Consider the following 25,976-nt stretch of genomic DNA (forward strand, 5'->3'; position numbering starts at 1 on the left):
AGAGGTCCACTCCTCCCATCTACCTCAGGGACCCAGCCGGCATCTTTGCTCCCCTGACTGGGCCAGCGAGCACGGCTGTGATCTGTCCCATATTCCAATCCCCCCTACACTATAAACTAGTGGATATCCAGATCCGGGATGGTACTCAGTACCCTCTTCACAAACCCCACATTATTCCAGTTGGGGCCATAGACGCTCACCAGTACCACCAAACCCCCCCTCTAGCACCCCCGTCACTATTGGAAACATCCTCTTCCCCCCCCCCCAATACAGCTACCCTACAAGCCCTGCGATCGAACCCAGAGTGGAAAACCTGACACACCTAACCCTTCCTAAGCCTCACCCAATTGGTCACCCTCAGATGGGTCCACTGCAGCATCACCACAGCGGTTTTTAAGCCCTTCAAGAGGGGGGGGGGGGGGGGGGGGGGGGGGGGAAGAGAGAGAGAGAGAGAGAGAGGATTCTCAACCTTTCCTATTCACCACCATGAATCCCAACCCTGCCCTTCAGGCCCGACCTGCCCCATCCCTTTGTTACTGTCGAACTCTTCCCCCCCACCCACCCCTCCCACAATTCACCCGTTCACTTATTCTTGAAAACACCTCCCAGTATCGATCCCATCTCCCCACCTTTCAGACATCCCAGGCCCATCAAAATCCATTCAGCCAGGTTCCAATGACTGCGGCCCCTCATCCCAATCACACACTCATTTACTAGCCAATCTTCGTTTGCTAGTGGGAAGTCCCTGCTCAAGCTCCCCTCCTCCCAATCCCCTTCCCTATGACCAAGCCCCTGAAAACAAAAACAAACAAACCAAACAAAAAATTAAAGCGCATGGGATTGGGGAAATGTATTGAGGTGGATAGAAAACTGATTGGCAGAGAGGAAACAGAGTAGGAATTAATGGGTCCTTTTCAAATTGGCAGGCAGTAACCAGTGGGGTACCTCAGGGATCAGTGCTGGGACCCCAGCCATTCACAATATACATTAATGATTTGGATGAGGGAACAAAATGTAACATCTCAAAGTTTGCAGATGATGCCAAATTAGGTGGGAGGGTGAATTTTAACGACGGTGCAGGGATCCTACAACAAGATCTGGACAAGTTGGGAGAGTGGGTAAACCAACGGTAGATGCAGTATAATTTGGATAAGTGTGAAGTTATTCACATCGGAAGCAAAAATAGGAAGGCAGATTACTACCTGAATGGTTTTAAAGTGGGAGAGGGGAGTGTGCAGCGGGACCTGGGTGTCCTTGTGCACCATTCGCTGAAGGTAAGCATGCAGGTGCAGCAGGCGGTAAAGAAGGGTAATGGTAATTTGGCCTTCATTGCAAGAGGTTAGAGTACAGAACCAGGGATGTGTTGCTGCAATTGTACAGGGCCTTGGTGAGGTCACATTGGAGTATTGTGTGCAGTTTTGGTCTCCTTCTCTGAGGAAGGATGTTCCTGCTCTAGAGGGAGTGCAGCGAAGGTTTATCAGACTGATTCCAGGGATGGCAGGACTATCATATGAGGAGAGATTGACTAGGTTGGGATTGTTCTCACTGGAGTTCAGAAGAATGAGGGGGGGATCTCAGACTTATAAAATTCTACCAGGACTTGACAGGGTAGAGGCAGGGAAGAGGTTACCAATGATGGGTGTGTCCAGAACCAGGGATCACAGCCTGAGTATTCAGGGGAAACCATTTCGGACAGAGATGAGGAGACATTTCTTCATCCAAAGAGTGGTGAGCCTGTGGAATTCATTACCACAGGAAGTAGTTGATGCAAAAACTTTGAATATATTCAAGAGGCGGCTGGATATAGCACTTGGGGAGTATGGGATCAAAGGTTATGGGGAGAAGGCAGGATTAGGCTACTGAGTTGGATGATCAGCCATGATCGTGATGAATGGCGGAGCAGGCTCGAAGGGTCAAAAGACCTCCTCCTATCTTCTATGTATCTATGTAAACCAGTGCAAAATCGCACCCCAGAAAACTACCATTTCCCCAAAGCCCAATATGATTATAACCAACTGTAGACTATAAACAAAAGGTAAACTATCCTCCCCTGTGAAACTAACCCAAAAACCCAGTTGTTCCCCCACAAATACAGAAGAAACAAACAGAGACAAAGACTAAGCACAGTCCCCATACCCTCAGTCCAAATCCCAATCTCAATCCCAGTCTTTCTGCCTTCACGAGCGCCACTGCCGCCTCCAAATTCTTGAAGTACAAGTCCCTCGAATTGTAGGTCACCCTCGGCTTCGCCAGGTAGATCATACCAAACCTCACACTGTTGCTAGAATGCTGCCTTCGCCCATCCGAATGTCGCCCGCCTTCTCGCCAGTTACACCGTCAAGTCTTGTTATATTCAAATACCAATGCCTTCACCTTCACCTCACCTTTGCTTTGCCCAACTCGGGACCTTCTTCTTGACGTGAAACTTATGGAAGCAGATTATAACTGATCTTGGTGGCTAGTTTGCTTTCAACTTGAGCCTGAGCGACCAATGTACCATGTCCAGCTCACATCAGGAGGGTTCTTCCCTTCCCCCAACAACTCTGCCAACATCTTTGTGAAGTACTCGGTCGGCCTCGGGCCCTGCACCCCCTCTGGCAGGCCCATGATTCGCAAGTTCTGCTTCCTCAACCGGTTCTCCAGGTCCTCCACCTTGGCTGTACCCTTTGCTAGTCTCCGCAGCTCCTCACCCAGCCAGGTGAACTGGTCACTGTGCCGTGACAGAGCCTCCTCCACCCCCTTCAACTTCTCCTCTTGCTCCCGAACCTCAGCCAATGTCTTTGACTCTGCCGCCTTCACCAGGCAATCGCCTCCCCCACCCACTCCTTCAGTGCAGCCACCATCTGCTTACACAGCGCCTCCATATGCTTGGGGCCTCTCGAATTCTTCAGTCATTACCTTGGTCAGAGTTTCCACAGTGAGGGGAGTGGCCCCACCCAGTGATCCAGCCTCAGCATCTCTCCTCCTGCCGGGCTCACCCTTTCACTCGATGGCAAACTATCGCTCACCCCCTTCTTTCCTGCAGCTTTCTTCTGGATCTTTGACATCCCCCACCTTCCTTATGCCTTTCTGCGCCAGCTTGTTCAAAAACTGCCCCTGAAACCGGGCATTAAATCAGGAGCCACCCAACATGCGACCTCTACCTACATGCTGCCACCGGAAGTCTCCGTCCATCAGTCCTTAACTTGGCTTTCAATGGTTTGAACCTCTGCCCATGTCCTAACATTAAAGTTTGATTTCAAGCGTTACCGATTGACTTTGTAAATAGCATCAGATCACCTGTTACGAATAAAATCCCAAGTCCGCCCCAATCTTTTCTCAGCTCTTGAATGGTAAAAATGGGTTTCATGGTCTTCGCTGCACCACTCAATGAGGCTGGAATCTTTCAGTAACTCAAAACAAGACACAGCAGCCCAAGTATGATTCGATCAGAGTACTGTACAGCCCAAGATCACTTCCTCTCAATTATAATCTGTTGTTTTGGCTATCTTGTTAGACACTCACTTTGCTTCAGTTCCCAGTCAATTAACTATTTGACTTTTAAGCTTCCAGATGTCCTGCATTTCACCCGAAGCCACTTCAACCCGATGTAAATGATACTCACACTGGCCATTTTTCTATGCTCAGTACTTGCTGCACTTAATCAATTCGCCTAAAACTAAGCTTAAATCACCAAAGTGCATTGCAAAAATATTTAAACTTATTTGTTTTGTAAAGCCAGGGCAACCACCTCAGATTTAAGAACTCTCCCTCCTTGCAATCCCAGACACTTCCAGCATACACAGCCAGTCAGCCCATGACCCAATCCTGCTCTTTGGCCATAGCCTGGTCAATTTCTCACATTCGCCCACTACTAACCACTGTGCCACAGCTTTCCAGCCCATTTATATTCACATCCATCGGGATATTAACTTTCCATCCTATTTGCCACTTTGATCAGGAATCTGGTGTTAATGAATATGGATGTAAGAGTATGGATTTTTTGGGGGAAAAATATCTGCCACACTACAGCTTATTTTATTAAAACTAGTCTCTGTTTGGGAATCATATTTCCTGCTAATCTGGAGTCCGAATATGAAGATTTGAAGTACAGTTTTTTTGATTGTCTTAGGGAGCTGGAGCATAAAGCCTTGAATTTTTCCTTAAAAGCAGCAAGGCGGCTTTGCCTCTTGCAAGATTACAGGGCTGGATGTTGCAGGTAAGTGGTTGCATCACAGGTGACGCAGCAGATTTGACAAATATATATATATTTTTTTAAAGTATTTTTAATTCAACAAATTTACAACGGTTTCATAATACAACACCCAAATTGCCCCCCAAACAAACAAGATGTCCCCCCACCCCCACAATCAACAGTAACCAATTCCTGAAAATGCATAATAAACAAACCTCAGCAATTGTAGAACCCCTCCTTCATCCCAGTTTGAACTTTCTTATCTCGGGTCAAAAGCTCCAGTAAATCACCCGTCACGCCGAGGCGCAAGCTGACCTCTGCCCCAACAAAGCCCGCCTTTGAGCCATCAGCGCGGCGAAGGCTAAGACATGCGCCCCCGCACCCACCTGCAGCTCGAGCTGATCCAAAACCCTGAAAATGGTTTCTAGGGGGTCGGGTTTCACACCCACATGCAGGACCCCCAAAACCGACTTGAACACAGATCTTCAAAAATGTTCTAGTTTCGGACAGGACAAAAATACGTGATTATGACTTGCGGGGCCACTCCCACATCGCTCACAGGTATCCTCTACCCCCACAAATAGCTGCTCATTCTTGATTTAGTGATGTGAGCCCTATACATTACCTTCAGCTCTATCAGCCCCAGCCTCGCCCAAGAGGTTGAGGCATTCACCCTCCGTAGCACCTCACATCACAGGTCCTCTTCAAGCGCCATCCCCAGCCCCTCTTCCCAGTTCATGTTAATACCCTCCATTAATACTTCGTCCTCCTCCAGAATCTTCCCTTAAATCACCGAGACGACTCCCTTCTCTAGTCCCCGTGCTGACAACACTTCGACAACGAAGGAGCAGGTGCTACCGGGAAGGTCGGGAACACTTTCCTTTCAAAGTCCCGGTCCTGCATATAACAGAAACCCAACCCCTCTGTCAATCCGTGTTTCTCTCCCAAGTCTTCTCAACTTGCAATAAACAAATCCGCCATTACAATGATACCCGTCTCTTCCCAACCTCCAGATCTCCCATCCATCCTTCCTGGCCAAACACAGGATTCACCCTAATCGGCATCTCCACTGCCCCAGTCCTCAATTTAAAGTGTAGCCTAAAATGTCTTAAAATCCTCAGTGTAGTCACCACCATCTGACTCCCTGAATACTTTCCTGGGGCCATTAGGAGCAGTTCCGTTGCTAACGCCCGCAAACTGACCCCCTACAAGAGCCCACTTCCATCCTTACCCACATAGCCTTTCCCTCCTTACACCATCCGCTCCCTTCTCAGCCTTTGCCGCCAAATAATAAACCATTTGGGAGGCCTAGTTCCCCCCCCCCCTTTCATCTTCCTCTCTGTAATATCGCTCTCTCTCTCTTCTCTCTCTCTCTCCCTCTCTCTTTCCCCCCCCCCTATCGATACCGTCAGCTCTTAAAAGTACAGGAGATCATCTGCATACAGAGACACCCTATGTTCTACCCCACCTCTCACTATCCCCTTCCACAACCCCAAGCTCCTTACAGAAATGGCCAAGGTTTCTGTAGTCAATGCAAACAAAGGGGGGTGGGGGGGAAAAAAAGAGGAGGAAGAGAAGACATGGGCACCCCTGCCTCGTACCCCGATGCAATGCAAAATATCCTGAATTCAAATTATTCATACACAGACTAGCCTTTGGTTCCTTATATAGCAGACGCACCCATGCCCCAAACTTTGGCCCGATCCCAAACCTCTCCAATACTGCCATCAGATAACCCCCCGGTCAAATGCCTTCTCTGCATCCACCACCACAACTTCTGTCTCCCTTCCCTCTGCTGGGGAGAGGACCACATTCAGCAACCTCCTCACATTTGGAAACAACTACATTCCCTTAACAAACCCCGTCTGGTGCGCCCCAATCACCTTCGGGAGACACCCCTTCAGCCTCAATGCTAACACCTTCGCCAAAATTTTGACAAGTACATTCAGCAGTGAAATGGAGCTAAATGACCCACATTCCGCCAGGTCCTTACCTTCCTTTAGCAGCAACGAGATGGAGGCCTGTCCCATTGTTTGTGGCAAGACACCCCTGGCCATCCGCATCCTCGAACATGCCCATCAGTGGAGCAAGCTTGTCTTCACATTTTTTACACAATTCACTGGGAAGTGGTCGGGCCCTGCCGCTTTCCCCGCCTGCATCTTCCCAATTACCTCATTCACTTCTTGCACCCTCACTGGCTCCTCTAAATCCACCCTACCTTCTTTCCCCCAACCTCGGGTACTCCAACTCATCCAAGAAATTACTCTCGCCCGATCCTCCTCTGGACGTTCCGATCTATGCAAGTCTTTATAAAAGTCTACAAAAACGTCATTAACCTGCTCCGAAGCCACCACCAACTTCCAGTCTTATTCCGTGTCCGAACTACCTCCCCGTCTGCTACCTCCCTTCGGAGTTGGCCCACCACCATGCAGCCTGCCTTCTCCCCATACTCTTATACCGTCCCTTCCGCCTTTCTTAGCTGGACAGGTGATCGAACCTCGCTTGTAGCTCCTTCCTCTTAACCAGGAGACCCGGGTCTGCGCCCTCAGTGAGCTTCCCATCTACTTCCAAAATCTATCAGTTTATGACGTTCTTCCCTCTCCGCCCTACCTTCCATGGTCTTTAACAAGATCACTTCACCCGTTACTACCTTCAATGCCTCCCAGACATCCGATTACAACTCCCATTTACAATTAAACATTACACACTCCTCAATCACGTTTCTAAATCTTCTAATAGAAGCTGCGGGCTGCTAGTAACCCACATCCATTCTCCAGTCCGGTCTCAGAGCTACTTTTTCCAGTCCCACATCCATCCAGTGTGGGGCATGATCTGGAATCACGATTGGCAAGTACTCAGATCTGAATTCCAGCCAATAGCACTTTTCCCATTACAAAAAAGTAAATTCTTGAGTACACCTTGTGCACCAGGGAGAAAAAAAAGAAAACTCTCGTACTGCTGGACGTAGGGACTTCCTAGATGTACCCCTCCTAACTCCCCCATAAGTCCAGCCAAAGCTTTTGAGTTTTCTGTCCCCAACGATTGGGATAGCAAGCACGGCTAGAACTTGTCCACCTTCGGATCCAATACCATGTTCCAATCTCCCACTACTATCAGCTCATGGTTACCCAGGTCGAGGATGGCACCCAACACCTTCTTTCCACCCCCGCATCGTCCCAGTTGGGACTGTATGCTCACAGTAATGTCACCAACCTACTCTCCAAAATGCCTGTCACCACTACATACCTGCCCCCCTAATCTGCCACCACCTTCTCCATCTGGAATCGTATTCTCTTGTCTACCAGTAGTACTGCACCCCAAGCCCTACTGTCAAACCCAGAGTGAAACATCTGACTCACCAAACCCTTCCCAAGCTTCACCTGATCTTTCAGCTTCAGGTCTGTCTCTTGTAGCATCACTACATCAGCCTTTATTATAATAATAATATTTATTATTGTCACAAGTAGGCTTACATGAACACTGCAAAAGCCCCTAGTTGCCACATTCTGGTGCCTGTTCGGATACACAGGGAGAATTCAGAATGTCCAAATTACCCAACAGCACTTTGGACTGTGGGAGGAAACCGGAGCACCTGGAGGAAACCCAGAACGACACAGGAGAAGTGCAGACTCTGGACAGACAGTGACCCAAGCTGGAATCGAACCTGGGACCCTGAAGCAACAGTGCTAACCTCAAACATGTGAAATCCTTCGATCTCCTCACTCTTCCTTTCATGCCCCCCAGAACCTGCTCAACCAGACTTCGACAGCCCCCTCCCTCACCACACTCCCGTCCACTAGCCGGACTCTGTTTACTAGTGCGGCAGCCCCTACCGGGAGCCCCCTCCTCCCAATCCCAGGGAGAAAAACAAACCAACCTCAAGACACCTACTATCCCACCACCAAGTACACAAATGTTTTTTCCAACATCCTGTTTGTTACCTTTTCTATCTAAACGGGGAGATTGAAAATTTAAACTGTCGTTAGACAACATTTCTATTTTCAGTTACGCTAGTTCAAAACCATTGCTCAGTGGTCAACTATGGGTCTCAACACCTCTCCTTACCAATCACAATCCCCAACCCATGTTAAACTTCCAGAACACTGAGGCCGCCCGTTTCATACCCGCCAACCCATATCCTTTTTATTTATAGACTTTTTTTTTTAAAAAGCCCTCTTCTAATTAACCAATGCTGTTCATTATAAATTTAGATTTTTACATTTCACAACTACATTGGATGATTCCCTTCCTTTAATGTGGTATCCCACTTTTAACCTGGCTACATAGCAAAATGTATGACTTGAATATTTTACTGAGATTCGACAAATAGTCATTTTTAATTCTTGTATATTCATTCTAGAGGATATCTTCCATCCATTGTAGCATTTTGGAACATGAAGATAAAGGGTAGATTATCGTATTCAAAGCTGATACAACAGAAAGTTGTCGCAGGCAATTATATTCATTGGACACAATGCTGTTGGCAGAAACATAGCTATGAGTGATAGACTGCACCCTCCAACTTTCTCAAATTCCACAAGAGATCTGCAAGCAAAGTTTTCAACGGATAGGCTTAGTCTGATCAACGACATTCTAATTTTGAAACAACTTTCGATCCTTTAGCCTCAAGCTACAGGGCGACACAGTGGCAAGCACTGCTGCCTCACAGTGCTAAGGACCCGGTTCAATCCCAGCCCTGGATCGCTGTCCGTATGCATTTTGCATATTCTCCCAGTGTCCGCGTGGGTCTCACCCCCACTTCCCAAAGATGTGCAGGGTAGGTGGTTTGGCCACACTAAATTGTCCCTTATTTGGAAAATAAATGAATTGGGTACTTTAAATTGATTTTTAAAAATTTTATTTTTTTTAAAATCAAGCTACATATTACACTTCATCTTAATTTAACTTTATTTCTCCCAATTCAACTGGATGGCAGGCATACATACCTTGAGCATACAGTGTGAGTACAGCTTGAATAGCAATGTAGACTCCACTAAATTGGTATGTTTCAAACATCACCTGAAACAAAGAAGAATTTGTAAGTTAGCCAGCCTCAGTTTTCCATCCATCTTATCCCTCCTACATTTTTAAACCAATTGACCAACAGCCAATAAGTATAACACACCCATACGCATACAAGGTTCCTCGTACTTTCCTGTCTGACTTGTATATATTTCTAAAATGTTTTCGGCAATCTACCCTTGCTTGAAGCTGCACTTGAAAATTGAAAGAAGCACGCCCACTTTTCCTCCTGACCTCAGATCATTGTTCTGTTTGGGCAGCTCAGCCAGTGGGGAAAATACAATTGCTCAGGTCCTTCAAGGTTGGACTGTGATGATTTTCACTCATAGTAACTCAAATATGGACTATGGTGAGATGCTGAAACTCCTCTCTGTAACACTTTGTGCAGACATAATTTAGTCCATATTGTATTTGTTGCAGCATAAAGGCCTGGGCTTTGATTTGCATGCAACTCTGCTTTAAAAAGCATGTAACAGGGAAGGAGTTATTTCAGGATTTGTCCACAATGTGTATCCAATTCTAAAATTAGAGAGCAGGAATTCTGAATCATGCAATCACTAATTTTCTGCATCTAGTGAGGCTATTCGGCCCATCATGACTACGCCAGCCAACAACTAACTCCGCAGTCTAATGCCACTTAACACAAATAATCTGTCAGCCCTGCATCCCAACAATTTTAACTCAAAGATCCAGTTCCTGGGAGCAATACTGTGCCAGTGCTTTGCTATACTGGTTGTGATGCAAGGAGGAAGATGGAACAATCACGTTCACATATCACAACCATTAAACATGGGAAAAGCGGGTTAAAGCTGCCTCCACCACATTGTATTCTAGACCCTAACCACATGCCGTGTGAAAACATTTTGTACATTGCTTTTGCCAATAATGTTAAAATCGGTGTCCCCTCATTCTCGAATATTTCACCTGTGTGAATAGTTTTCTCCTTTCTAACCTGCCCAGATTAATGATATGAACGTCACAGGGCAGCATGGTGGCACTGTGGTTAGCACTGCTGCCTCGAGCGGCATGGTGGCGCAGTGGTTAGCACTGCAACCTCATGGCGCCAAGGGCCCATGTTCAATCCCTGCCCCTTGTCTGTGTGGAGTTTGAACATTCTCCTGGTGTCTGAATAGGTCTCACCCCCACAACCCAAAGATGTGCAGGATAGGTGAATTGGCCACACTAAATTGTCCTTAATTGGAAAAAAAATGAATTGGGTACTCTTAAATTTATTTTTTAAAAAGATAATACTGAGATAAACATTAAGTGATTCACTCATTATATGGCATATTGTTAAATAATGCACAAGGAACGGTAATGAATTCAACTAGCTGTATGACTGAAAGACCAAGATGCCACACCTGGGGGGAGCACAGTGGTTAGGATTCCTGCCTCACAGCGTCGAGGTCCCAGGTTCGATCCCGGCTCTGGGTCACTGTCCGTGTGGAGTTTGCACATTCTCCCTGTGTTTGCGTCGGTTTCGCCCCCACAACCCAAAAGATGTGGCGTGTAAGTGGATTGGTCACGCTAATTTGCCCCTTAATTGGGTACTCTTAAATTTATTTTTTTAAAAAGATGCCACAGCTGGAACTAACATGGGTTAATCTCCGAATCAAGCAGAAACTGCTTTGGATACTTGACGCATCAGATTCTCAGACATATTATTGCTGTCATATCCAGCAAGTTTGACAAGTTCCTTCTTCAATACTGAAGGCTTATCAACCGTTAAAACAAAATTATGAACCAGAGTTCCTCAAGTAGGTCTAAACCACCCTAAGCCAGTCCCTGCTGATGTAGCACATTTTGCACAGTCAGAGACTGTCAACTGCACAGAATAACCCATTGTCACAGAGGATCATGTTCAGCAAGCTGGAATAGTAAGAGGGGAAGTCAGGTTGGCAACAGAAAAGAAACTGCTCAAGCACAACCTGAAATTGTCTGACATCAATGTTAAACAGCAGGAAAATGCTCAGTTGAATGCATGAGTTGGTGAGCAATGATACATTGCAGTGCCAGCCAGTCCAAGCACTGAGCGTGGACCTCCTGAACAAGGACAAAAATAGCAAGCTGAACATCAGCAGCTCGTTCACAGTTCTGCTGCATTACCAATTTTCATTGCTCCACCATTGGCATATGTGCCTCCAGTTGTCTCAGCCCCAAACTCTGGAATTCCATCCCTGAAACTCGCTATCTTTCGAATCCTTTAAGACACTCCTTAAATCCTCCCTCCTTGACCACGTTTAAGGACACTTGTTCCAAGATCACCCAATGTAACTCAATGTGAAATGTTGTTACTAAGCTCGTCTGGAGCACATACAGGACATCTCATCTTAATTAACAAAATCTTAGTTAGCTAAACAAATTCAAGTTGCCAACAATTATTGCACTATTGTTATATTTCTCAACATCGCAGACTACAGAACGCTTAGATCGATCTTCAACACTTTTGTCATATTTATTGAACAGATTTTCCATGTGAATGATGTACAGATTTCACACTGGAAAATGAGATTCATAGGCAGGTGGTGTTGATGCAGCAAACCCCATCTCAGCTCCAAGTTCCTCCAAAACAAAGTGTGCAACAACACCCTGCCCGTGAGGTGTCCACCACCTTCTCCAGGATACTCGAGTAGAAACCAGACAAGTGGATGTGATTAAGAACAAGGCCCTGCTCACAGAATATCCTCCTGCTGAACCAGTCTGCCACAAATAATGTTCAGCTGCTTTCCAAGGACTGAACAAATCCCTGTTCAGTTATGACTCAAATGAAAAGCTGGTCCTACCCAACCATGTCTTGGGGGACAAAAGGTTGTTCAGAGAGCTCAAATACTTCCGGCATACACAAATTCCCAATGCCACTGGTCAATGGCTGATGAGACATGCTAGAATGGCATTGAGAAGAACTTTGCAATGAGTTTGACAAATGTGATCAGAGAAGCTTGATCAAAGAGGTAGGTTTCAGGGAGCGTGTCTTCAGCAAGGTAAGAAGGGAGGGGCGTGGGGTGAAAATTCCAGAGCTTTGGGTCCAGGCGGCTGAAAGCAAGACCAGTGGTGGGGCAGTTTAAAGTGCAAAAGAGGCCAGAATTAATATTCTGGAGGATTGTATAGCTGGGGGAGTTTTCAGAGGAGGGGCGAGGCCATGGAAGGTTTAAAAACAAGGCTAAGAATTTTAATATTTAAAAAAATAAATTTAAAGTATCCAATTTTAATTTTCAATTAAGGGGCAACTTAGCGTGGCCAATTCACCTACCCTGCACATCTTTGGGTTGTGGGGGTGAGACCCACACAAACACGGGGAGAATCTGCAAACCCCACGCGACAGTGACCCGTAGCCAGGATCGAACCCAGGTCCTCAGCGCCGTGAGGCAGCAGTGCTAACCACCGTGCAAGAATTTTAATATGAAAGCAAATTACTGCGGGTGCTGGAACTGGAAACAAAAACAGAAAATACTGGACAATCTCAGCAGGTCTGTCAGCATCCGAGGGGGGAGGAGGAGGGAGCTCATATTGAGAGTTTGGATGACTCTTTGTCAAAGCTGGTATTTTCTGATGATGAGAATTTTAAAATCAATACATTGCTTGACCAGGAGCCAATGAAGGTCAGTGAGCACAGGGATGATAGGGGAACAGAAGTTGCTGCAAGTGCAAATCTAACTTAACCCAATATTCCGAGTCTCAGAGGTGACAAGTGTGAAAAATCTAGCAGCCGATCAAAGAAAGGCAAGCGTCATTTCACTCAAAATGAAAGAGCAGCACAAATTCTGATTCATAATTCATTGATTTTGAGTCTTCTATACAAGAACCACATCACTGCTACTTTTCTTCAGCATGAAAACTATTTCTGATGCACAAGTTAATCATTCATGAAAAAACCCAGTGAGGTTCTGCCTCCTTCAATACTCAGATCAGTCAGGCAAAAGCCCAGCTATCGCACTGCTCAAGACACATGCACCAAATGGCAAACATTAGTCAGCAGCTGCACCCACTCTGATATCACTGCAATGCTTGCAGGCACAAGGAGGACATTTGGAACGAAGTGAGTGTTGTTGAGTGGAGTGGGCACCAATGTCCACAAACATTTACGGCTTTGATGGGACCTCAAGAGCTAAGAATTGTGCCAAGTCTGTAACGGATCCTCAACGCCAGTTACAGAACTGCCCCACCAACCACTACACTACACATTAACGCCACCTCCGAGCACAAAGTGCATCCACTACAAGCACTCCATGGAAACCCCCAATCAACAAGACCACTGAATTCAACAATGAGTAGCAAAAGTGGTCAGGTTGGCTAACCATTTGGTGATTTTTTAAAAATTAGTTCCCCGACCAGAGTCGACTGTCAACAGTCACCATTGCTCTCAAGAGCAGAGGCGCCAAACAATCGGCCCACTATACCATCAGGTGTCGTAACTCACATTTTGGAACTATATAGTTCTGTACCAATGAATACATACACGTGATTATAATTAAATAAATTGGTGATGTGGGTAAACGTCTCATAAAGGTTAACAATACCAAAACCATAATACACTGCTCTCTGTTCTCAAAATTAATACACGAGACTGGCTAACTGGACTAGTTACTGTGCAAACATAGATCAAATTTCAGAGCATTCCAAACTATTTTTGGCTTGATAAATAAACCAAGCCCACAGTGACATGACCAAGATCATTCCCAAAATCTCTGTGATGGGAGCCGGTCGGATAAACCAGCTAAGTTGTTTTCCCGATTCCCTCAGACAATATGCAACCTCCTGGGTTAACTGCCTGCACAGAAATTACGTCACAATTTTCAACATCGACTCAATCAGCTTAAATTTCATATTCATAAGCTCAAGTTAACAGGGAGGAAATGCACCAACGTGAATCTGGAAAAAAAATCCTGTTTTCAATGAACGAATGAAGCTGGGTCAAAAGCTTGTTTACAGAGTTTACACTGGAGGCTCGCACCCAGTCAGTCATTCCAATCAGCTTCCCAAGTACCTTCACCACACACACACACCCAATTGTTGCACAACATTTAACTTAACTTAAGCAATTTCCTTTTTAAAAATCAGCACAAAGAGGGCTTTGGAAAAGGTTAATCCATCAAGTGGAGCTGACAAATAGTTTAACCCTTCCAATTTAGATGTTAAAATCTGTAACCTGTGAAAAACAACCATACTTTTTTTGAAATTATGAACTGACTGTATGCTCAACATCTGAACTGACTTTTCGCCTCAATGAGATTGTAATTGGTCAATATGAAGAAATATCTTGAGGTGCTAAAAGTCCCTCGGCAAATTCTAAGTAGAGCCTTTGAGTCCAGATGAAGCCAGATATTTATTGTGCTAACAGCCATTAGAGAGGCAGAAAAAGAGCCTCGGAAACATGTCAATTGTTTTTCCCATCTCCCTGAAATCCAGGTTTTTCTCAAAAATCAGCATTTCTCAAACATTCTTACCTCTATTATCTTTTCTCTATTTTTTGTGGGGTTCATTGGTGGCTCAGTTAGAAGAATCTTGCAATTCTTGGAATCTACATCTAATTTCTCAGGGCCAAATGTGTAATCCCACAGATGCTTCATGTCATCCCAGTTTCGAACAATGCCATTTTCCATCGGATAGTTAACCTCTAACATAGAACGCAACTCACTGGCTTCATCACCCACCATCAGATCCTGTGAAAAGAAAATGAAAGATGATAAACTCCAGACTGAGGTCACCATCAATAACGTTCAAGAATAAAGAAAGCCCAACTTAAAAAACAAAACAAAACCACCAGGATATTCAGAGAACAAGAATTTTAAGGAAATACAGCAAAATAAAGATGCACTGGGCAGGTTATTGGCTCAATGAACTTGTTGAGTAAAGTGCTCAGTTGGATAATTTTACCTCTGAAAAACCAAGAAAGTTTTGCAAACTTTGGAGAGGAAACATAGTGCCCACTTGCAAGGAAGGGGGTCTGGAAAGCTTTCTTTGTGACAGGGTGATGAGTGCAGTTTCGAATGAATGAGGGGCAGCACACAAGGAGAAATGTCTTTTGGAGATAGGCACAGCACGAAGTAGGGCCGTGGGTGAGGAGATCATGGCTGAAAACAGCTTGGTCCATGATAAAGATCCCAGGAATAGAGCTACCATTGAAGTTGACAATGGGTCGCAGTGGTTAAAATGGAAGCAGGTAAATCCATCAGTGATTACAACTGCACTGAACTCAAACAAGTTGCAAATCAAACCAAAATATTTACAAAACATATGTTAATCAAAGGTCCATTAAGCAAAATACTCTTGCACAAAATATTTGAATTCTCTTAGTATTAACATCAGGCATATTCAGTTATTTTTAATGGAAAACTTGGTTTATTTTCATTTATTTTTCCCTGATGTTACAAAACACACAATACCCAGAATTCCTTTTCACATTTAGGAGGAAATGGTTTACATCAGGAGTGTAACGACTTTCAAAACAAAATCGATACAATCTCGGTGTCTCTGTGTCCATAAGCATTCAGAGATTGTTTGACAGCAACAAATGGGAAAACCGCTAGCCTATTTCTCTCCATTCCTGGTCAATATCAACTCCAATTTTCCCACTGCTGTCCTGATTGAGATCATCAATCCTTCTACATGACAATGTTGGTAAGAGAGTCTTGAAAGCGATCTCAAGGTGAAATTCCTGTGGTCTCAATCAGTTTGTAAGCTTGTATAAACTGGGACAAGTTGTTTGCTAGAGTACAAATAACAGATGCACATTAAAAGGCAGGCAGCAGGAGGACTTCCGGTGACGGCAGGCAGGAGGCGACCGCGCAACAGAGGGCTCCCATTCGGGAACGGCATTTTCGGGGCTTTAAGCCCGGTCCCAGGGTCCACGGAGGCGTCAAAGGCACAGAGAAGGCGCAGAGGAGGCACTGCAGAAGATGTCAAGGGTCAGTATTGAAAACGGCCGTTAAAAATGGAGCCGAAGGCCCGTCGGGGATTGCAGAGGTCACCACGGTGTCACCAGGGAACAAGGAGGCTGGAGCACCAGGGGAGGCCGCATTGCTTAAAGCTGAAGAAATAACCAAGGTGATGGCTGCAGAATTCGAAAGGCAGTTTACAAAACACATGGAGGCGATGAGGGAGGTTTTGAGTGTGCTGGTGGAGGAGGTGATTTCCCCGGTGACGACAGCGGTGGCGAGCGCAGTGGCGGAGGTGCGGGCGCATGGGGGGGTGCTGAAGGAAGTGGAGGAGACAGTGTCGCAGCACGGTGATCAACTTACCTCGATGGGGAAGGAGATGAGGAAGGTGATGGAAGTGAACAAGGATCTGCAAGGAAAATTGGAAGAGCTGGAAAACAGATCCAGGCGACAGAATTTGAGGATTGTGGGGCTGCCCGAAGGAGTTGAAGGGCCGAGGTCGATGGAGTATTTTGCCGCTATGCTGGCGAAACTATTGGGGCAGGGGGAGGATCCCTCCCGATATGAACTGGATCGGGCTGATCGGTCGTGGAGGCCTGTACCAAAGGCGGGCGAGCCGCCAAGAGTAGTGACTTTGTGCTTCCTGTGCTGGGCCAAACAGAAGTGGGTGGTGCGGTGGGCTGGAGCTGGTATACGTGTATACCAGGAACCGAGGTTGGACGCCGTTTTGGCGGGGGCGGGGGGGGGGGGGGGGGGGGGGGAGAGGGGGAGAGAAGAAGGGAGAGAGAGAGCGCGAGAGTGGACTCTAGGGTGACCATGGATGATCCCAGACTCCTTTCTCTTTTTCGCCTTTGTTTTTTGTTTCCACCGTGGGAGGGTTTGTTTTATTGGATGCATATATTGACAGGTGGGCCGTTGTTTGGGGTGGTGGGAGGATGGGATCGTTGTTATTGTTAAGGGGATTGATTTTGTATTTGTTACCGTTTGTGGGTGGGGTGTGAATGAGGAAACGGTGAAAATGGAGAATAAAAATTTTTGTTTTTAAAATGGCAGGCAGATGTTGAGGGGGATTTGAGTGGGGCGGGGGGGGGGGGGCAGTCGATGGCTATGGGACAGTATTTTGCATTGTATTCCATCCTACATGATTGTGCATCTTTATATCTGAGTGGACAAGAATGGGCTTATTGATACTGTACGGATGGGAGTATGAAAATACAAAACAACTGTTCAACAGAGCTATTCCATAACAGAGATCTTAGACAAAAGCAAGAAATGTAGTATAAAGAGTTTTCCTTCCATCTGTTTTCTCGCCAAAGGACTTGAAATGCAAGCTATGCGCACGGCATTGGTAGAACCAACTGACAAAGTTGATACAGTACTTGCACTGGATACATTGCTATTTGCTGACGACAATTTGCAGACTGCCTGTACGAAAGGTTCTGCATTTAAGCACAGTACGGGAAGCAAAAATGAACAACCAGTCATGCTCAAACAGTTTAATGGATGTCCAAATATTGACTAGCACAAACTAGAAAGCACTTCATGGCCACAAAATGAGCACACAAACCGAGTCAGATTTTAACTTGGATTCTGATTAAATTGATGAACGGAAGGAAAGCATTCATCAAATTTTGAAGCGATCCATTAAATACATGCAATCAGTTTTAGGCAAATACATTCAATTCTGGAATTAGTGACGGAACTGTAAAGTAAAATACACAATTAAACCACCTTTAAGAAAAAAAAAATCATCTCACCAATGCAAGTCTCAAACACAGCATACACAAATGTGTAGCATAAATTTTGGATAAAACAGGTACAATACTTCTTTGCTAGTTGGCCCACAACAAAATGAATCTGCATTTATACAGGAATGTATCAACTCCTCCACCCGAGCAGCCAGCATTCCATTGTCACTGAAAGAATGGGCAAAGTACTTGCATCCAGGGGAATGCTAATTTTAAGCCCCAAACAACCAAATGCTATCACCTACACACATAAAAACATGGATAAATTCAGTTCAAATACATGCTTCAAAGCAAAATAAAGGTATTGCGGCAAATTCATGCTGCAGTGTGCAATACTAATAACCTAAACAGGTTTATTGCAATTTTTAAAGACAGAAAATTATTACTTATTTTATTCAGGAGCCTTACCAAAATGGAATTTAATGTTCCAACAGTCAGCATGAAATAATGGCAGGTCTAAATGTTCTTTTAACAAGAAAGAGACTTATTTTACAGGTGTTTCATTTATCAACCACCACCTCCTTCATTTAGGCTAACCTGTTCCATTCACTATTGTTTATTCTTGGGTTTCTGGCCTGCAAATGGTCAAGAGGAAAGACATGGCCATAACGCAGAATGACTAGCCCTTCTAATGACCAGCCCAACTGTTTTGATAAGCTGCTCAGCTCCCCAATACTTGCTGGGCAGATTAGAAAAGGCTTTGCAGGTGCTAAGCTCGGTCTACCACTTTTATGACATTATTTTATTGGTGCATTCATAGCATATAAACATATCTTTAAACGGCCACCTTTTTGCAAGAATTCTCTTACCTGAACTGATTTTAAGTGAATTTCACAAGTGCTTTAGATCCTCGACCTGTTTTTTTTAAACCTTGGATTACGCAAGAGTTTGAGGAAGAAGTTTTCAGCTTTAGGAAGAGTCATGCATGCGGCTATCCTCTACATGCCCACCACACCCCTATGAAATCCCAACAGCGCTCCATAGCTGAATGACTTATCATGCTGCCTACTCCCAGGTCCTTTTCCAATGCATGGATTCAGGGAAAAGGCAAGGAATGGCACCAAGTCATGATGGTCGTTTGGAGAACCGGTGCAGACACAATGGGTCAAATGGCCTCCTTTTACTCTGTAATAATTCTGCTCTTTGGGAGGAGGCATTCGGCAGGGATGGGAGGGATTGGGGAGGGGGGGGGGGGGGGGGGGAGAAGAGAAAGCGAAGAAATGCAATTGCAGTGGATGACATACCCGTGATTCTCCTACCAAGTACATCTGATCTTTACCCAACACCTGCCCAAGTAGCCTAGAAAAGATCAGGAATTTGCTACGCGAATAACACGTAATCCTGTGCTTGATCACTCTGATGCAATGCACCAGTCGACCAACATGCCACCAATGCAAAATCTGTCTAATCCATGCTTTTAAAACTTTAGAACAGATAAGTTAACTTTCTGGCATAAGAGGAAACAGCAATTGACAAAAATGCTGTCTTGTTATACGTTAAAAAAAGCTGCAAAATGTTAACGAAAAGGAATTATTTCAATGCAAAGTTTAGATGTTTTGATTGCAATACCAAAATAAAATGAAATGTAAAGATGGATCACACCACACTCCAACAACTTACTTACCATCTTTTTGTTATTCTACTTCAACAGGTGAAGAAAGAAGGAGAGAGAGAGAGAAAGAAGGTAAAAACAAAGGTCAGAAAAGGTCCGAGTGAAAACATCACTCCCGGAACTCAAAAGATCCAAAGTGCCTTGCAAAATTAAAAGAAGAAAATGACAGCATTTTGAGAAACCTCCCAATCAGCTGGTGTGGAGAGTCTAATGTGCAGCTAAACTCATTGTTTAGTGCCATTCCTTATAAAACAATTTACTCAAGAAATATTTAGTTTTGCAAAATGAATTTCAAGAGCACATTAGTTCTGCAATAACAAAAAGGTTATTTTTCTAAGTGTTACAGAATCAATACTATCAATCACACACTGACCTGTTTCTCCATTTCTCTGAATTTACAGAAAATTTACCTTATTGAAGTTAACTACATTGTTGCTTTTGTATTCAACAGAATAATCTTTTCATTATCTCATCTGAGACTGTGGGGCTAATACTGAGCATCTGAATTACCGCCTGGGCAATCATTTACACGACTATTTGAAATTCTTTCAATGGGAAGCAAACATTTCTCACATTTTGTGCGAATCTTATGAACTTGCTCAACTTTTTAAACCCTTTTCACCAAGGGTGGTGCGGACAACGTTTCTTGTTTGCAAACATATTCATCAAGTATGCACACTGCTGCTGCCACAAAAAAATGGAAAATCCTTTCAGAAGGTTTTGTCAGGAGGTTGATTAAATTTAGAAAATATTTAGAGGTAAGAGGGAAAGCAAAAAGGTGGAACAGAGAACTGTTTACCCTCATCCAAAAAAACACTTTTAGGAAAGACTACGCTGCATTTTTGGGCATCAGTATTTAATCTCTCTACCTAATGCACAAATTTGAAGTTGTATTGCAAACTGTTATTTCCGTCGTACGTTGTATTTGTGACAGCCAAGACCGGCAACTACAGGTCAAAACGTAACGGATTATCTTAATTTAGCTTGCCAAACATTGGATTATCTGTATACCTATAAAGCCTGTACAGAATAACCTCAGCTTTAAATATTTAAATTTAAAAAAGATTAACTGAACACTCTTGGAAGCATCTTCTGAGAAGTTCCTACTGGTTTTGTAAGGTATGTTATTACAAGAGGGGTTTTCCCCTTCAGTTTGTTATACAAAAGGAATGATCAAAAACATGCCAACACATTGGAATAAAATGGTTAAGAAAAACTGTGGTCACATCAAATTATCAACTACATGGCCCTCCAGACCCTTTCTTACCTTGATCTCGATATTCCCAACTTTGGCAGTGGAGCGGATAATGGGACGGCCCACCAGCGCTGGAAAGATGTGCTCTGGAAAATTGGAGCCAGCATAGCCACATTTCACAAACTATACAAAGGGGACAAATGGGAAAAAAATCATTTAGCTTCTTGTAGTCATTTCATTTTGCAGTTAATCAATCATCCATCAACAAAGGAAAAGCAGATTTAAATAATTTGGACTTCTTGAGAATAATCTCTTCAAGATTAGCATTTACACATTTCACTTTCAATATATATTATGTACCAACACTTGCACATGCAGTGAGGAGCAAATCCATTCAAGTTGTTACTCCCCAAATGTCTTCTGGATAACTTCATAAATAAGAAAAAAAATTGAAACACCAACCAACACATATCTGTCTTTCTTGTATTCACTCACAGTATGTGGGGTCTATGGCAGGGCCAGCATTCTTCCATATCTAAACAAAAGCAAATTACTGTGGATGCTGGAATCTGAAACAAAAGAGAAAATGCTGGAAAATCTCAGGTCTGGCAGCATCTGTAGGGAGAAAAGAGTTAACATTTCGAGTCCGATGACTTTGTCAAAGCTTTGACAAAGAGTCATCGGACTCGAAACGTTAGCCCTTTTCTTTCCCTACAGATGCTGCTAGACCTGCTGAGATTTTCCAGCATTTTCTATTTCTCCCTTATCTAATTGTCCTCAAGGAGTTGGTGGTTAGCCATCTTCTGAAATTAGCTTAGCAATTTGCTAGGTCATTTCAGTAGACAATCAAGAGTCAACCATATTGATCTTACAAAAATTACTCTGACACAAGCATTTTTATAGCATATGCAATGGACTGAAACATCCTGAGGCACTTCAATGGAGCAAGCATCAAACAAAAATCAGCAGAGCCACAGGAAAATTTGAGAGTGATGACCAATGACCTGGCCAAAGAGCATAGTTTTAAGGAATGTCTTAGAGAGAGGGGAAAGAGGCAGAGAGGTTTAGGGAGGGAATTCTAGACTAAAGCTTGGCACCTTTCCGCCTGAAGGGACAACCATATTTGGAGCAATGAAAATTAGACATGTGCAAAAGGCCAGAAAAGCAACCTCAACATCAATGACTTTGTAATAGAAAAAGGTAGATGTGATTAATTAACTGGTGATTGAGCTTCAATTGCCTACTGTAGTATCACATTCCATTCACTAGTAACCTTTGGTGAAGTAGAAATTTCTTCTAAAATTCTCCTTTTTTTGTTAAGAAACTGACAGCTGAAAGGCAACGAAAAGGGATTTAACACCAGCAATAATGTAAGAAAATAACTGAAGAGTGTAATCTCTTCAGTAGGGTAGCATGGTGGTTAGCATAAATGCTTCACAGCTCCAGGGTCCCAGGTTCGATTCCGGCTGGGTCACTGTCTGTGTGGAGTCTGCACGTCCTCCCCCTGTGTGCGTGGGTTTCCTCCGGGTGCTCCGGTTTCCTCCCACAGTCCAAAGATGTGCGGGTTAGGTGGATTGGCCATGCCCGTAGTGTCCTAATAAAAGTAAGGTTAAGGGGGGGGGGGGTTGTTGGGTTACGGGTATAGGGTGGATACACGGGTTTGAGTAGGGTGATCATGGCTCGGCACAACATTGAGGGCCGAAGGGCCTGTTCTGTGCTGTACTGTTCTATGTTCTATAACCCTAGGCTACACAAAGGTAAGCAAATTGCAAGTGCAAGACTCAACTTTCCAAAACACTCTCGGTTTAAAAGTTGAACTTGAAGCTTTCGAGGTTATGAGCCTGGCAGACAGAGGGGGAGCACCTATGGCTGTTGTCGGTATGGAGTTTGAGAAAGCATTTAATAGAGTTCCACAAAAAAGAGATTATTTGCAAAAATGAAAGTGCACGAAAATCAAGGCAATCTTGTAAGAGATCCGAAGACATGGAGAAGGCGGCTATTCGGCCCATTGAGTCTTCTCTGCCATTCTATGAGATGATAATTGATCTGATGCGTTAATCCTCACCTCCACTTTTCCATCTTATCCCCATAACCCTGGATTTCCTTACTGATTAAAAATCTGTCTATCTCAGCCTTGAACATACTTAACTACCTAGCCTCTACGGTAAAGAATTCCACAGATTCACTACCTTCAAAACAAATTCCTCACTGTCTTAAATGGGTGGCCCCTTACTCGGAGGTTATGCCCGCTGGTCCTGGACTCTCCCACATGAGGAAACCTCTCAGCATCTACGCTATCAAGCCCTCTAAGAATCCTGTATATGTCTCAATATTCTCAACTCCAATGAGTGAAGGCCCAACCTATTCAACCTCTCCTCACAAGAAAATCTCTCCATAGCCGGGATAAACCTAGTGAACCTTCTCTGGACTGCCTCCAATGAGTGTATTTTTCCTAAGATAAGGTGACCAGAACTGATCACAATATTCCAGGTATGGTCTAACTAGTACCTTGTATAGTTTTAGCAAGTCTTCCCTATTTGTATACACCATTCCCTTTGAAATAAATGCCAACGTTCAATTTACCTTTCCTAGGACCTGAACTTGCATGCCTTGTGATTTATGCACACGGACCTAAATTTGGATTTGTTTATTGACATATGTACCGAGGTACAGTGAAAAGTTTTCTGCGAGCAGCTCAATGGATCATTAAGTACATGAAAAGAAAAGAAAATACATCATAGGGCAACACAAGGTACACAATGTAACTAAATAGACACTGGCATCAGGTGAAGCATACAGTAGTGTAGTATTAATCAGGTCAGTCCATAAGAGGGTCGTTTAGGAGTCTGGCAACAGCGGGGAAGAAGCTGGTTTTGAGTCTGTTTGTGCGTGTTCTCAGGCTTCTGTATCTTCAGTCTGATGGAAGAAGTTGGAAGTGTGAGTAAGCCAGGTGGGAGGGGTCTTTGATTATGCTGCCCGCTTTCCCCAAGCAGCAGGTGTAGTAGATGGAGTCAGGTTTGCATGATGGACTGGGCTGTGTTCACTACTCAAGTTTCTTCCGGTCGTGGGCTGAGCAGTTGTCACACCAGGCTGCGATGCAGCCAGATAGGATGCTTTCTAAACCCTCTGTGCTGCAGCTTTCTCCATTTAAATTATATTCAGCTCCTTTATTGTTCACATTACATTGTATTCCATCTGTAAAGTTTTTCCCCATTCACTTAACCTTCCTATATTCCTCTGTAGGCTCTTTGCGTCATCCTCACCACTTGCCTTCCCATTTATTTTTGTGACATCCACAACATGGCAACAGTACGTTCACTTCCCTCGTCCACATCATTAATACATGTAAATAATTGAAGCCCCAATGCTGATGATCCCAGTGGCACTCACTAGTTGCAGGTTGCCAATCGGAAAATGTCCCTCTTATCCCAACTGTCTTCTATCAGTTAGTCAATCCTCTATCCATGCTGATATTCTACCCCCAACACTATCAGCTCTTCTCTTATCAGGTAGCCTTTTGTGCGGAACCTCTCACATTTTTTGGAAATCCAAGAATATTACATCTACTGGCTCCCCTTTAACTACCCTGCTCATTACCACTTCAAATTTGGCAGCACGGTAGCATTGTGGACAGCACAATTGTTTCACAGCTCCAGGGTCCCAGTTTCGATTCCAGCTTGGGTCACTGTCTGTGCGGAGTCTGCACATCCTCCCCGTGTGTGCGTGGGTTTCCTCCGGGTGCTCCGGTTTCCTCCCACAGTCCAAAGATGTGCAGGTTAGGTGGATTGGCCATGATAAATTGCTCTTAAGTGTCCAAAATTGCCCTTAGTGTTGGGTGGGGTTACTGGGTTATGGGGATAGGGTGGAGGTATTAAGCTTGGGTAGGGTGCTCTTTCCAAGAGCCGGTGCAGACTTGATGGGCCGAATGGCCTCCTTCTGCACTGTAAATTCCATGATAATCTATGAAATTCTGATAAATGTCAGGCATGATGTTCCAAGTGACCAATGTTGAGCTAACTGGCCTATAGTTACCTGTTTGTTGTCACCCTTCCCTTTTTGAATAAGGGTGTTGCATTGGCAGTTTCCCCAATCCTCTTTGGACCTTTCCAGAATTTAAGAATTCTTGGAAAATTACTACCAACGCACCCACCATCTCTGTAGCTTCCTTTCATGTTGTACTGTTACACACATCACATATGATGAATGAGATCAGTTTTATAATCTGGAGAGATGTGCACGTACACAAGAGAAGGAGATTACATCAACCGTTCCGGAATACGCTGGTCACTAGCAGAACTCGTCAACGAGGATTCATACGGTAACCAGCAGGACCGTCCCAAAAATGACACGCAACCTAGTGGCATTTACAGAATCAACATTTTATTCCACAAATATCTCCAAAGTATAGTTTGCTGGAGGTGTTAAGATATCAGATCCAAGCATCCTTTTTCTAAAACAAGCGTCTGGCTTGATTTCGCATCTAAACAGGCTGCATTAACTGTCTCCTGTTTGCTCACCTCCTGATACACATGCACGTGACTTTGACCTCATCTTTATCGGGAGTTGGGCCGTTACCCTGTGACCAAAGTTCACTTGCATGATCTTCTGGGGCACCTTTCTCCATCATCATCCATTGCAGAGTCCAAGCCATGCCCTTCAGTTGTGCTACATTCAACATGAGCTGCCTCCAGCATAAAGTGGCAAGTAGGTTTAGTGCTTTCAGAGTCCCATTGGTTAACTCTACCTGATGCTGCAAAACTTTATCAAGGTGTCTCACATTGACAACATGTTGCACAGTCCAGAAGTCCATCTGCCCCTTGCCTTAGCGATGCCAGGAAACTGACCTCTGAACATGCTGAATTGAGCTTCCATCACGGTCGTCATCTTCTGAATTCCGCATGTGAAAGAATAGTAATCTCTTCAAGACATGAAGGTTTGTTAGCATAACCTCGGCACGGGAACTGGAGACTGATGAGACTGAAGATCAACCCTGGCTTTAACAGTAAGGCTCTGGCCATTTTCAATAAATATGCCAGTAGTGGCCAATGGGCACTTCTCCAGTGGTCAGGGCCACCGCTGGAAGGCTGCAAACGATCGCTCCATGAGCCTCCGGACAATGCCTGTGGGTCACAACCCACACTTGGAAAAACCCTGTTCTAGGGGATCTTCTACTCATTCTTCACTCAACCTGTCTCATTATCAGATCATAATATAGCCTATTCTTGTTGGATCCACAAAATATTGTTCTGGAAACTGTCCAAAATACACTACGAATTGTTCAACATCGTCACTCTGTGGTTAGCACTGTTGCTTCACAGCACCAGGGTCCCATGTTCGATTCCTGGCTAGG

At 44.5% G+C, this 25,976-nt stretch overlaps 1 protein-coding gene across 3 annotated transcripts in view; it reads right to left on the reverse strand.

Moving 5' to 3' along the window:
- LOC119971655 (actin-related protein 2) overlaps window positions 1-25,976 on the reverse strand; it is a 59,474-nt gene that overhangs the window by 24,614 nt on the left and 8,884 nt on the right. The window contains exons 2-5 of one of the 3 annotated variants that reach the window (XM_038807499.1): window positions 20,699-20,809; window positions 19,444-19,458; window positions 14,641-14,856; window positions 9,121-9,193 (exon numbers count right to left, since the gene is read on the reverse strand). In XM_038807499.1, coding sequence (XP_038663427.1) covers window positions 9,121-9,193; window positions 14,641-14,856; window positions 19,444-19,458; window positions 20,699-20,809 — 415 coding nt within the window. Of the gene's footprint in view, window positions 1-9,120; window positions 9,194-14,640; window positions 14,857-19,443; window positions 19,462-20,698; window positions 20,810-25,976 lie in introns of those variants that run through there. The other 2 variants (XM_038807517.1, XM_038807508.1) reach the window with 2 other exon arrangements.

The sequence above is a fragment of the Scyliorhinus canicula genome, chromosome 1, assembly GCF_902713615.1.
Source record: "Scyliorhinus canicula chromosome 1, sScyCan1.1, whole genome shotgun sequence".
Lineage (NCBI taxonomy): Eukaryota > Metazoa > Chordata > Chondrichthyes > Carcharhiniformes > Scyliorhinidae > Scyliorhinus > Scyliorhinus canicula.